General features: G+C 41.8%; 1 protein-coding gene across 1 annotated transcript in view; it reads right to left on the bottom strand.

Moving 5' to 3' along the window:
- IQGAP1 (IQ motif containing GTPase activating protein 1) overlaps nucleotides 1-8,588 on the bottom strand; it is a 43,866-nt gene extending 35,278 nt beyond the window's left edge. The window contains exons 1-2 of the mRNA XM_057385465.1: nucleotides 8,465-8,588; nucleotides 6,600-6,699 (exon numbers count right to left, since the gene is read on the bottom strand). Of these exons, the coding sequence (XP_057241448.1) occupies nucleotides 6,600-6,699; nucleotides 8,465-8,516 (152 nt within the window). The 5' untranslated portion in view covers nucleotides 8,517-8,588. The remainder of the gene's footprint in view (nucleotides 1-6,599; nucleotides 6,700-8,464) is intronic.
- Between the last annotated feature and the right edge of the window lie 4,705 nt (nucleotides 8,589-13,293).

The raw sequence follows: 13,293 nt of genomic DNA, 5'->3' as shown, positions 1-13,293 counted from the left end.
TTGATACTTATTCCGTACAAGCTCCTGGAGGCTGTAAACTGCAAGGTCAGCTACAGTTTAACCTACAGATGACGTGCTACCTGGCTGTTCTGGTCTAGAAAAGGGACCTGCACAACCATAGGCTGCATTCTAAAGTGGTTTACTTAGATCACGCCTCACTTGCAGCCGAACTCTAAAGCTCTTACAGGGCGGATGAGCCTTGGATCAATTAAGATCACAGAAAGGTGGCTTTCAAGACAACAGGGGCTCAGAATAGCAACAGCCCATACTACCAAACAGGGTTGACGGTGTAACATGACCAAGGCTAACAATTTGGCTCACAGAATTGATAAGCCCACATTACTGGCACTGATCCGAAACACATGGTCCCACTTCAACCCAGTGCACTTTAAATCCCAAATGAGACACCGCTGCACTGTGGACTGCAGCCTGAACCCAAGAAAAGGTGGGGAGCTTGCAACCCAAAGCAGGACCTGGAACAGCAACAAGAAGTATTGTTTACCAGGAAGAAAAGGTTTCTGAGAACGCCTGGACATCTGTACATAAGCTACACAAAGAAACAAAACTACTGTTTTCTCAGGTTTTGCTGCTTTAGTCTCAAAAAACTTAGTCACTCTTGAATAGCAAGTTCTAGAAAAATGCATGTAATAACTGAATATGTGATAGAGAAAACATGACATCAGCTTAAAAATTCTGGACTGTTATCCAAAAGATACCGTCACTTGCATGTCATAGACCATTACAACCAAAGACTCCTGAGAGGACGTGGAGCTACTCAGATGCTGGAAGAGTCCAAACGATAGCAGTATTTTTCACAATACCTTCCCAACTACCTTACTGGGAAATCAAAACCAAATAACCAAATAACCAAAACATAACCAAAAACAAAAAACAAAAAGCAACCGAAAGAAAAAAAACAAAACAAACAAACAAAAAAAAATACCCACTTTGTTCAGATTAGAAGACCTAAAATGGAAGCAGAAGGAACATATGACCGACCATTTAACTAGTGCCTTATAGAAGGACACAGAGGCAGTGAGTTCTACCTCCATAAAGATAAATACCCCATAATTAAAACATAAGCTGTCTCAATGTACTCATACCTGTTTCAACAGGTTCCTTAGTAGGTGTTAATCTAACTACAAAAATAGAGCAATTTATATACAGTAATGCTCCAGCTTGGTGTGGCATTGCTTAAGTATTTGCTAAGCCATAGGATAGAGCTATGTTTTCATAAAACATCATCCAGTACCTTTTATATTTAAAAGCTCATACACTTGCATTACAATTAACACCTGCCATCCTTAAAAGGCAGACATAAATGTGGAAATTCCTGATGGACGAATGCATTTCTCAATGGGCAGGGAATTGGCTGATGGGCAATAATCTCCACTCCTTTTAGACATTAGGCATCAGAACAATATGCCATCAATAAGCTGATCCCCGAAACCTTCCAATTCCTTTCTGCTACTTAGGCTGTTTCCACTACGGTCCCTCCCTCTCACCAGGACAGAAAACAATGTTTAAGCCAGAATTATTTTTTCAACCAAGTTTCATCACAAGACTGCACAGATAACACTGGACTTACAATTTTACTGAAGTTAGCTCTAATTAAAGTAGTAACTGGACCTTTCCAATCAGTCAGTCATACTCCTACAATATCCACCTCCTAGATAAAGATTCTTGAATACCTACATGCAGGTACTACCATCACCTGCAATTTAGAGCCAGGCCTTCCTGACAAGACATGACAGTAAAAACGTAACATGAGGTACTGTTGGGTAGCCAGTCTCTCAAGTAATGCTGCCCTTCAAGCTTTCAAATAAAGCACCGCTCCATTACCGAGGACTGGAAAAAATTAACATCTGTCATCCCAACTACCAACTTTTTTATTCTCCCACAATATGGAATTATTGAAGGCTGTGACAAGTTACACAAACATATCCTATGTTTCCAAAGTATCATAGGCATATTTCAACCAGAAATGGATTTTAGACATGGCAAAATATGGATTTTAGGCACTGATCATATGGCACCTTTCGCTTTTTCACTTGTGAAAATGTTGAGTCTGTGTAACCCCGAGACAGCGGAAATAGTGAGGGAAAGAAATAAAAAGTCCGGGCTGTTCTCTTTTTACATTACACACGGTATTCCTTCAGAAAACATGGTTCAAAAAGAAAAATCTTGGTCTCTGAACAAACAGCTGTTTCTTTCCTCCTGGCCTGCCTTTCATTACTATTTCCGGTGAGTCATAAAAAAGTATCCAAAGTGAGGCAAAGACAGTGGCATTTCACCACTGTCCATTCCGTACCTCTCTCCACCCACTTTTCAGAAAAACACAGTTCTGAAAGTGCATTCAAGACACTTCCAGTCCAAACAGTCGCTCCCTGCCAACTGCATGAGGTCATCAAAGAAACAGTACAGGATCTCTAGAAAAATATCTCAAGTCCAAACAGGAGATGATAAAAGCCCCAAACAAAGCAGTAAGAGCCAAACACAAGTTACTTCGACTTACAGATAGTGATAATAAAACATTATCTATCAATATTCCTCGATTACAATATAACATGGGACCTCCTATCCGAGAGAAGCAGAAAACAAACAAACCCACCACAAATTGATACACAAAAAACTAATCCAAACAACCTGCCCAAAAAACAGTACCAGACCCAATCTACAAGTGGGAACACTGATGCAGAATATAAGAGTAAAACACATTGACTTCCAGATAATGACCACAAAAATGAAGTCTCTTGGACTGCATCAATTGCAGAAAAATACACCCTTATCCTTCTGTGACCATGAGCTGCCAATAGAACAGAGTGCACTCCTCCAGTTTTATCTATGCTGCCACAGCTTTTCTATTAGATTACTGTGATTTAGGCACAGGAAAAAAAAAAAAAAAAAAAAAAAAAAAAAAAAAAAAAAAAAAAAAAAAAAAAAAAAAAAAAAAAAAAAAAAAAAAAAAAAAAAAAAAAANAAAAAAAAAAAAAGAGAACACAAAAAATAAAACATGAGGTATTAAACAACACTTATTAATAAAGACATTTTTATTCCAGAATGAGGCATCTGGTCCACATATAGCAGAGGAATCCCTCTATTCACAATCCTCATTTTAACTCCACGTTTCATTTCATTTCATTTCAGTCTTTCGCAATCTTGAGCAACCTAGTTACTCTGACTCCCTTTCACCAACTACCAAGAACTAATTCCTGTTTCACCAGACTGTTGCACATTATTAACTCAAATAAAAAAACCTGCTAAATAACAATAGAACAACAGTGACAGTGAAAAAAACATAACCAAACTACATGCTGGAATACCATTAAATAAGGACATATTATTCCTCCAATAATAATTCTGATGTATGCTCCTTAACAGACAGGTCCTGCAAATAGCTATAAATTGCTGTAACTCGAGCATAGAAATACTCAAAGTTACTGGACGCGGGCTGTCACATTAGACAGTTCAGAAGTACAAACTTTTCTAATTTTTTTATTTCAGAATGAAATTAGGTGCTAGCCAACTTTCATCTTACCTTCTTCTAACATTTAAAAAACCCCACTTTGCTTCTAGATTCCGTATCTGTCGCTTGGTTAAAGGGATAGCAACCCTCTGACAATGCTGATGCAGTGCAAGTCAGCATGTGCTGAGTTAGGTGCCTTTATTTGGAGAAAAAAAATTAATATAAACTACATGTGAATGTAACATTATACTGTACTAATATAACATGATTACAAGGAAGAAGAGGAGAGTCATGAAGTGTTGTTCTTCAGCGGCTTCCCACCCTGCCTTGGCTACCATCAACTTCATGACATTCACCTTTTCAGCTTCTGAATGAGACACAGGGGCACCAGCTACCTTCCTCTGCTCTTAGGTCTTCCTCTTCTCCTTAGAAATGTAATTTCCAATCAGACATTCTCTCACCATGAAGGAAGATTATTAGCCCTCCCACAGCTCCGAGGGACTGTAATTGACAGCACAAGCAAAAGGCCACAGCATCTGATCCAGATGCTATGCCTCAGTTACACTACTGGAAAAGAGGTCAAATATAAAAAAATATCAGGTCAAGGGCATTAATTTCAAACACACTGATCTCTTATAAGTCTTGTTCATTGTTTCTGTTAAATAAACTCCCTACCAACAATGCAGCCAAGAGCCCTCTTCTAGACTCCACTGGTAATAATAAAGAAGACTCAAAGGGCAATTTACAAAATAACTGCCCAGTAAGGAAAAAAAAAATTCCTGGAAGCAGAGAGAGAACTCAAGCCTTTGCTCTCCCTAGTATACCTTAATTATTAAACTAAGAAGTCTGCTCTCCTCCTGGTCATTTAATCTTTAACTCTTACATTAAGTGATATGGCCTCAACTATAGGAATCAGGAAGTCCCACTCACATAGCCTGTAAGACGCTAAGCAAACATGGGTTACGGGTTGGATAAGGGTTGAGGCTCTCCGAGCAGACCTTCCGCTTGAAAAATACGTGCTCCAACTGCCAAGGTGGATACAAGGAAGGCCATTACACCACTACTTACTTACATTTTTAGCAACACAGCTTCACTCTTTACAAAACCTGCTGGCAAACACTAGGCATTAACTGAAACATCTCAAGGATCACCCTGAGACAAGAGTGCAAACTTTTTTTCTGAAAAAAAGTGGCAAAAATCAAATTCACAGCTGCTCAGCCTCATCAATATCAAGACAACACTCAGAAGCAGAGACAGGACCACTAAGAACTTCAGAGTCAGTGCTGATTTCCTTAAAGAGTAAGTCCCCATGATTAAGGAAGAGCTTAATGAAAATATTAAGCTGTTGCTGTGTAATGTTTTTTTGCCTGAGGAGTTTTTTTGCAAATCTGGGCATGGGATTCCACAGAGAATCAGCACCTCATCAAGCATTTACTCCAAGGTCGATGACAGAAGAGTCCACAAGTGAATGATGTGGGGCTCCTTCAAGCTTGGACAGTTACTACGGTGCAACTCCTGTCTCCCTGTTTGCCCAGCATTTGCTGCTAAAAGCTGTGGATCAAAGGGAAGGATTTATTTTGAAACACAGTCAGATCTTACTTACTACTTCAAACTTCATTCAACCCCGTATGGAAGGAAAATTATTATCTACTAGTAACTAAGTAGTCTCTGTGAACTTATAGCGGTCATAATTGTTATGAAGCACCTAAAAGACAATAGCATAAGCTGAGTGATCCCCACTCCTTCAAATATATACTATACATTATTGGTAAAATTAAAGTCCTGGAATTAAATCCTTCTTCATACTTTGCCAGCACTGAACTTGCAGAAACTCAGTACTTCCTCCTCAGTAAAATCACTACAGCTGAACACGTCTGTCTCACTGAGGAAGAACTAATCATCACCCAACGAAAATTTTCTGACTGTTAACCTGTATCATCTTTTGAAGGACAAAAGGAGACGTAAGTGTTCAGTGAGCCACGACAGAACACGCTCTCAGGGATGTCAAACATGTGCTTATGTACATCTCATTCCAATTCTTCACATGCAGCATATACGATTTAATGTTTTCAAAATATTTTTTAAAACAGCAAGTCTTCATGAATTCATTTTTAATACCAGTTCTTTTTCCTTTAACAGCAGATATACAGCATCTAATAATACTTTCAATTAATTATCTGAATGAAGATACATGGTATGTTTATATGCTTATTAAACATGAAGATGAAACAAAAGCTACACCATGCTTGAAAACAGGAATAAGATAAAAGTTATTTCAATATTTTAAACAAAAATCAGGAAAAATCCAATTCAGTAAGATCAAGCGTAAGGTAAACACGCCGAGGAAAACACAATAGAGCACATAAACACAAGATGAGAAACGAATTTCAGCAGCAGAACTTCAAGGTGACAGATCAGCAAAATTCTATCACGACATCATGAAAAAGCAGACACAATGCAATAAGGTATAATACTATCAAATCTATCAGGGTATATGAAATAATCCTTGCATTCTTTGTAAGTATGCAAATTAAGACCACATTGGAAAAGCTTTCTCTGTTTTGGCAGTGGACTTCCAGAAAGATGCTGAGTGCCCAGAGAGAAATCAAAGCAATACAGGGAAAAGTACTATGCATCTATTACAAAGATAGACATGTGGAAAAATAGGCAAGAATTGAATTCTCAGTCTAACGGAAGTGTAAGGCAAATACATAGCTACAATTTAAATGTGTAAAAGGTTTTGGTTAAGAAGAAGGGAACAACCGGTTTTCGTGTACAATGGCATATGTTCGAGGCAATATTGCATCGAACATATACGAATTAGACAACAGGGAGAACCCATCTGGTGCTAGGAATACTAGAGCAATATAGCTACAGAGTCCTYGTCATGAAGTCTTTGAGAACGTGATAGATACGCCCATCAGAGGCCAGTTGTTTTTTTGGGGGAAGAAGGGAGTTTCTTTGGTTTTTGGTCAGTTGGTTTGTCTAGTGAAACTGACAAAGGTTTGTCTAGTGAAACTGTATAGACACTAAGAAACAGAGACAACAGATAAGACACATCCAAATTATACCCAACACCAAATGTCACACCACCTTTTAAAGCACCAGCAGTTTCAAAATCACTTATTCTCACCTCTTTGCTTCCTCCAGATGACAAAGGTATTCATAGGCTACATTCTGGCGTCGTCTTTCATCCATTTCTTCTGCCGTTAATCTCTCATTATCCAAGACAGCTGAAAATAAACAAAACACAGTCCTCAGGTGGCTGAAGATCGAATGTAACTGGACACATCAAAAATCAGATCCAACCTCTCCCAAAGAAACTCATCACAGGTTTGATTCAGAAAATTAAGGATCTGATGACTAGTTCTTCATATGCAACGGAAGATGCCCTGTTTCCTTATCCTTGTCACATAAATTTGCCAGCTTCCTTTTTCCCGATTTCTCAACTTGACTGCATCCCTCTTTAAATGTCTTAGAAACAATCCTTTATTTTCTTATTTGCTACTAGTTTTGTCCCCCAAAAGAACATTGGTGACCACTTGTCCCCTCATCTGTCCTCTGATTTTGACAGTAAAAGATTAAGAAAGCACACAAATACATACCCACATCATATAATCTTCTACATCTTTATAGTACCCTCTAAACCAAGGTGGAAATGCTATGCACACTCTTAATCCAGAAGGGAATCATTCAGATTCACAACCTGCATGCCATCTTCGGATCAAGCTGAAGAACTGCATAGGCCTAAATGTTTCAGAATCTGTGTGTTTAAAGTAAAAAAAATCTTCTCTCCCCATACTCACAGCTAAATATATGTCATGTCAAAAAAAAGAAAAACCCACTACTTTTTTAGACTTTATGGACCAATCTGACAAATAGGAAATGTCTCATACTGTTATTCATCAAAGGTTAGCTTATACCTAAAATGTTTTCAACAACAATCCACATGTGCACTTGTGAGACTCCAGCAGAAACACTGCATACAGCTCTGGTGTCCTCAGCACAAAACCTGTTAGAGCAGATCCACAGGAGGACAACAAAGATGCTCCGGGGGCTGGAACACCTCTACCACAAAGGCAGGCTGAGACAGATGGGGTTGTTCAGGCTGGAGATAAGAAGGCTTCAGGAGTACTTCACTGTGGCCTTTCAGTACTTAAAAAGGGGCTTATAGAAAGAAGTGAGATACCGATGGGACAAGGGGGGACAGTTTTAAACTAGAAGTGGAGAGATTTAGATCAGATGATAGGGAGAAATTCTTTAACCGAGAAGATAATGAGGCATTGGCACGGGCGGCCCGGAAAAGCTGGGTTCTCCCTAACCCTGCCCCATCCCTGGAAGTGTTAAAGGCCAGTTCGGACCGACGGCCAATTATAACATCGCCCCTCCACAGCACCACGTTTTCCTCCCCCGTCGCTCCTTTTTGACGCGATGTTGTAGCACAGGCGAGCCCGCGTGTCGGACGCCAAGCTCCAAAGCCTCACTCTGCAGAGCAAGCCTATGACAAGGCGCTGAAGGTGTCCGATGGGAGCGGTGTTTCGCCCGGCAGATCGGGTGTGGTCGCCAAAACCGGCGGGAAGGCGGAAGGCAGGGCCGCCCTCGCCCCGCCCGCAGCGGACATTTTGGGCGAGGATCGGGGCACGCCCGCGGCAAACGACGGTGGGACAGACGAAAGGATGCCCCATGGCTGCCCACCTACTGCCTCCTCCCAGCGCTCATCTCTAGCACTCAGGAGGGCCGTCGAGCTTCGACGACTTCCCGCGCGGCACGGCACCCACCCCGCGGGAGGCGCGGCGCCCCGGGGCCCGCGAGGAAAGCCAGCGGGCCGTACCGCGCCCGCGGGGCACTCCCGGAGCCCGGACCCCGCGGCTCCCCCCGTGCCTGCGGCGGCACAGCGTCCCCTCCCAGCACTGGATCCTGGTAGGCACGGACAGCTCGGGCTGGGCGTCGCTTGGTGGGCACACGGACTTCCCGGACCCCGGGCGCCCCGGTACTCACAGCCATAGTGGGGCCGGGACACGGCCAGCCCGTCCACGTCCTCTGCCGCCATGGCGCTGCGCTGGGCCGAGGCTGGCGGTAGCTGGGCGCGGCTGTTCCTCTTCCTGCCGCTCCGGGTGTGGCGGGGGAGGAGCTGCCCCTCCGCGCTCTCTCTCCCTCTCCCCCCCTCCCCGCCACCTTCAACCGCCGCTGGAGAGAAATGAGTTGCCCTGACCGTCCGGCCCGACGCAGAGCGCAGCCTAGCTCGGCCCGTCCCATAGACCTGAAGGACCCGGCCTGGCCGCCCTATTTCTCTCCGGAGTCCCTCTCACAGGGCCACCGCCCTGGCCCTGAACCTTCCTGTTAGCTTTATTCATAACACCCAGCTAAGCTCTCAACTAAACTCTGCCAGCCTTACTATGCCGAACTCAGCCCAGGTCAACCTATTTGTGACCCACATCTTGTCCTCTCAGCCCTCCCAGCCTGGCCGTGCCAACTCCACGGTGTGCAGTGCAGCCTCATCAACTCAGTCTCTGCAGCCCAGCCACCTCCCTAGTGCTGCTAGGCCAAGCTTGCCTAGGTCCTCTTGTCCTGCCAGGCTCCCCAGCTGCATTGCCCTTTGCAGTAGTAAAACCCGGCCTTGCTGGATGCATCTAAACAGCTCTGCTGACCAAACCGAAATTTTACCTGAAGTGTCAGCCACAAGTTGAAGCAGGATGCCCCATAATAATAGCAACATCCAGCAGTACTGCCACAGGAGAATCACGCAGTGAAAGTTTCCTTCCCCCCAGTACATAATACTGGTTTTTTGCCTATTTCTTGCTGAAATAGGGTCAGAGCACTGATGATGTCAGCCACCATATGTCCATTTTAATTAGTCCCATGAATTTCACTGCCAGGGCCTAAGTTTACTACCTAGGCACAAATTAAGTAATTTGGAAGACAATAGCCTCTGTTAGGAAAAGCATCACCAGCAGGCAGGGAGTTGATCATTCCCATCTTCCCTGTACTGGATTCAGCTTCAGCTGCTCCACTTCAAGGAAGACACGGACATAATGGAACAAGTTCAGTGAAACCGATGAAGGGCTTGGGGCATCTGACATACAAGGAGAGCATGAGAGAAAACATGACATGAAGCAATGGGCTGAAAAACATAAAAGTCCAACTTCAGCAAAAGAAGAAATATTTATTCTGAAGTTGATCAAACACTGTAACACCTTGCCCGGAGACTTGTGGAGTCTTTGCCCTCAGAGATACTTCAAACCTAATGAGGTGTAGTCCTGGACAAACCTGCTCAAGTTCACCCGGCAATTGAGAAAGTGAGGTTCCACTAGAGACTTCCAGAGGTCACTTCCAAATTCCACGATTGTACAAGCCTATCAAAAAGTATATTTACTTACTACACATAGGCGACATACCTAGGCGACACGCAATAGGACAAGAAGACATAGTCTTAAGATGTGCCAGGGAAGGTTTAGGTTGGACATTAGGAAGAATTTCTTCACAGGAAGGGCGATTAAATATTGGAATGGGCTCCTCAGGGACATGGTGGAGTTACCATCCATCCCTGGAACTGTTTCAGGAAAGACGGAATGTGGCGCTTAGTGCTTTGGTCTAGTTGACAAGGTGGTGTTCGGTCATAGGTTGGACTCAAAAATTAGAGAACCTAATTGATTCTGTCATTTTTAAAGAGTCGGTAGGAAAGGGATACATAATTTGATGGTTACAGAAATAACTACATCGGGCAATGCCAGCCATAAATTATAAAACAAAAGGTTTCATAATGAAGTTTAAAGTTTTAATTATTACCATTTGCATTACTTCACACATGACCACTTGGAAATTACGCAGCGAGAAGTCATCTAAAATAATGTTATATATGTAGACTGTAGAGCGCAGAACTCATTTTGTAACCCCCCAAAATTATCAAAACATTTTTTGCACTGTGCCATAATCCTCCATCAAAAAAAAATCTCATTCTGATAAGAAAAATAAAACACAGCTATTACGTTTCATCAAAGAATCTATCACAACCTCTTCAAGGTTGTATTTAATGCTGCCTATAATACCTCTCCCGATTTAAGATTTCTGGTGTTTGTTGTTGTCTCTGTGAATTGTTGTTTTTTTTTTTTTTTTTTTAGTTTTAAGATTTGTGTATTTAGGCGTTTATTTTATTGTCTTTCCTGTTCTTTTTTTTTTTTTCCTAATGCGGAATGAGCACTAGCCAGATGGCCTTGCAATTAACTACAGAGGTACCTGTTTTCCTCTAGTTTCAACATTTGAACAATCAATTCTGTAAAAAAAGTTCTTTTAAGTTTTTGGCCTCAGTGACTAATCACTACACTTCCTAGAGAAAATGAGCACCAAAATCTAGTCCTTTAAAGCAATTATTGTTATCTGTTCTTTTGCAGATATTCATTGGTCACTTAAAAGCAAAAATAGTTTTCTGAGTGGTGCTGAAAAAAATATATTTCCCTTTGAACCAAATTAATTATGGTTAAGTGTAATCCTTAGATTTTATGTCTGTAATAACACTTAGATACCTATTAATTTTCTCTGCCGTCTTTAATGAGCCAGTTCTGTGTCTACAGGGTCTGCATGTCCAGAATCCAGACAGAGCTGTCTCAAGTGAGTTGGCTACATACTTCAATTAATATATATATATATATAGGGGAGGAAAAAGGTGACTGTATACATATATACATGTATCTGTACATGTGTAGTCACATACACACACACACACATACACACCCATGCATATGACTCCTACCTCTCATATACTGGATAACACTTTTTGTAGGTAGTGGCATGTTAGGCTGTGAATCGCCAACACCAAAAGCTGTCTTTTGGCTCCCAGCATCAGATAAAAATCCGTGGTCAAACAGGACAAGTTATTGACCTAGTCTTAAAAGAAAGAAACACGCATACATGTATACATAGAAATATCCCAATATGCAATGTCCTGGTGCTAGTTCACAGCTGTGCTCAGTGCTAGCCCAGATCACTACCACAGCCCTGATCCACTCCCATTTCTGGCAGGGAACTTTGTGTGAATCTCTGGAGAAAATGTGAGAGAAGCAGCTGGACTTCGAGCAAGAGAATGCAGACTGACCCACCCCACCAGACAAGCCAGGAAAAAGGGAAGCCTGGCTTTCAAAATGGGTCTCCTTAATCCCTTTTGCTTCCAGACTCTGCTTTTGCATCCTGACCTCACCTCATACAGCCCAGAGCTCGCCTGGGATACAGCCCTGCATGCACACTATCCACAGAACTCCCCAGGGAAGACTGACAGCAAGTCATGCCCAGTTCTGCTGACAGTCACAACGTGATGCCAGGACGCACTGACAAGCTGCTGGAGTCTTTACTTCTCAGAGGCCAAGTTAGCAAACTCCCCACTCTGCATGCTGATAAAATCCTCTCCTTCCCCCTCATGACAGTGCAACACGGGCAAGCTCTGCACTCTGAAAAAGGCTTCTTGACCTGGAAAGCGATGCATTTGTCTTCTCCTGAAGGACCTGTAGAGTCCAAGGAAGCCCCACAGCTACCTGGAAAAAACAGAACAAAAAAAAAAGAGGGTAATTCAACAGTCATTTTGTCTGCGATACATACTCCCTGTCTTTTTATCCACTTTGTAATGCTGAACCTACCTAAAAAATCACTTAGGGAATCAATAAAGTAATTTAAGTCCTAAGCAGACCACAATATTTAGCTGTAAGCAAGCGAGCAGGGATCAGAGCAATTTACAAATTGTAAAGCAAAGACAATAAAACATCTATGACTAATTCTGAATTACTGGCCACATACCAGAAATCCTGCACCAAACACGGAATTTTCACCTTCAAAGGACTCCTCCAGTGATGTGAAAAAGCCATCAGATCTCTACTTAAATTGCTTTCCTGGTCAATTATAGTATTATCCCCAGAGGGATTCATTTCCAACAATTCACTACCTTCCACAAAAAATAACTCCTGCAAGGGAGTATTATTTCCCTTCTGATAAAGTTCCTTCTCTTCTAATAAATTTTATACTGTTTACTCCTTTCATGTTCTCAATGAAGACTTGGATTTTCCACTTTTTGTGAACAAATGCTGCTGTAAGCTTAGCTTTTGAATGCAGACGATGACTGTGTTTAAGTGCAAGATCCCTCTAACAGATTAGACATGTAGTATGTTAACATATTTATGTAAATAAAAGCATTCACCAATAGTACCATACAAAGATACCAATAAATTACATAATTAGTCTTACAGACTATATGTTTTTTGTCAATTATTGAGCCATCACTACATGTTTAATTATGCATAAGATATCTACAACATGCTTAGCTTTATAATCTAATGAAGGCAATGTTTAAATTCTGCATTAATCAAAACCCACCCGTTAGCACAGACCTCTAACAGCACTGGATTGAACCAAAGCTTTTTACGGAGAGGGGAGGACTACCACTAACAGCGGCGAGACTGAAGCCAACAGTCCTAAACCTCAAATAATGCATCTTAAAAGCAGGAATGGCACATTGCTTTCCAGACCCAATAGCATACCACAATACATATGTCAAGCATGTACAACAGATGCCTGGCCAAACTCCTCAGTCTTTATTATGTCACTAGAAGTTTTGTCAGTATAAAGAGGATAGTTTTGTTACACTCATACATTATAAAAAATAACGTTGGGGCTCCCAAGTTACACATAAAGCTGTGTAATGACAGACAGTACATGCCCATATTCTTCCTACATTTCAGACCTTACTGCGGCAAGCTGAAACAAGCACGTTAGATGACCCTAACAACACTAATTTCTTCTAAGTGAAGAGTAAAAATGCACATAAAAACATTTTCCAAAAATAAGGG

The sequence above is a fragment of the Malurus melanocephalus genome, unplaced genomic scaffold (assembly GCF_030028575.1).
Source record: "Malurus melanocephalus ecotype Western Australia unplaced genomic scaffold, MMel_1.1 scaffold_828, whole genome shotgun sequence".
NCBI classification, from domain to species: domain Eukaryota; kingdom Metazoa; phylum Chordata; class Aves; order Passeriformes; family Maluridae; genus Malurus; species Malurus melanocephalus.
The sequence above is the reverse complement of the archived record's forward strand: the minus strand, read 5'-3'. Positions and strand labels throughout refer to the sequence as shown.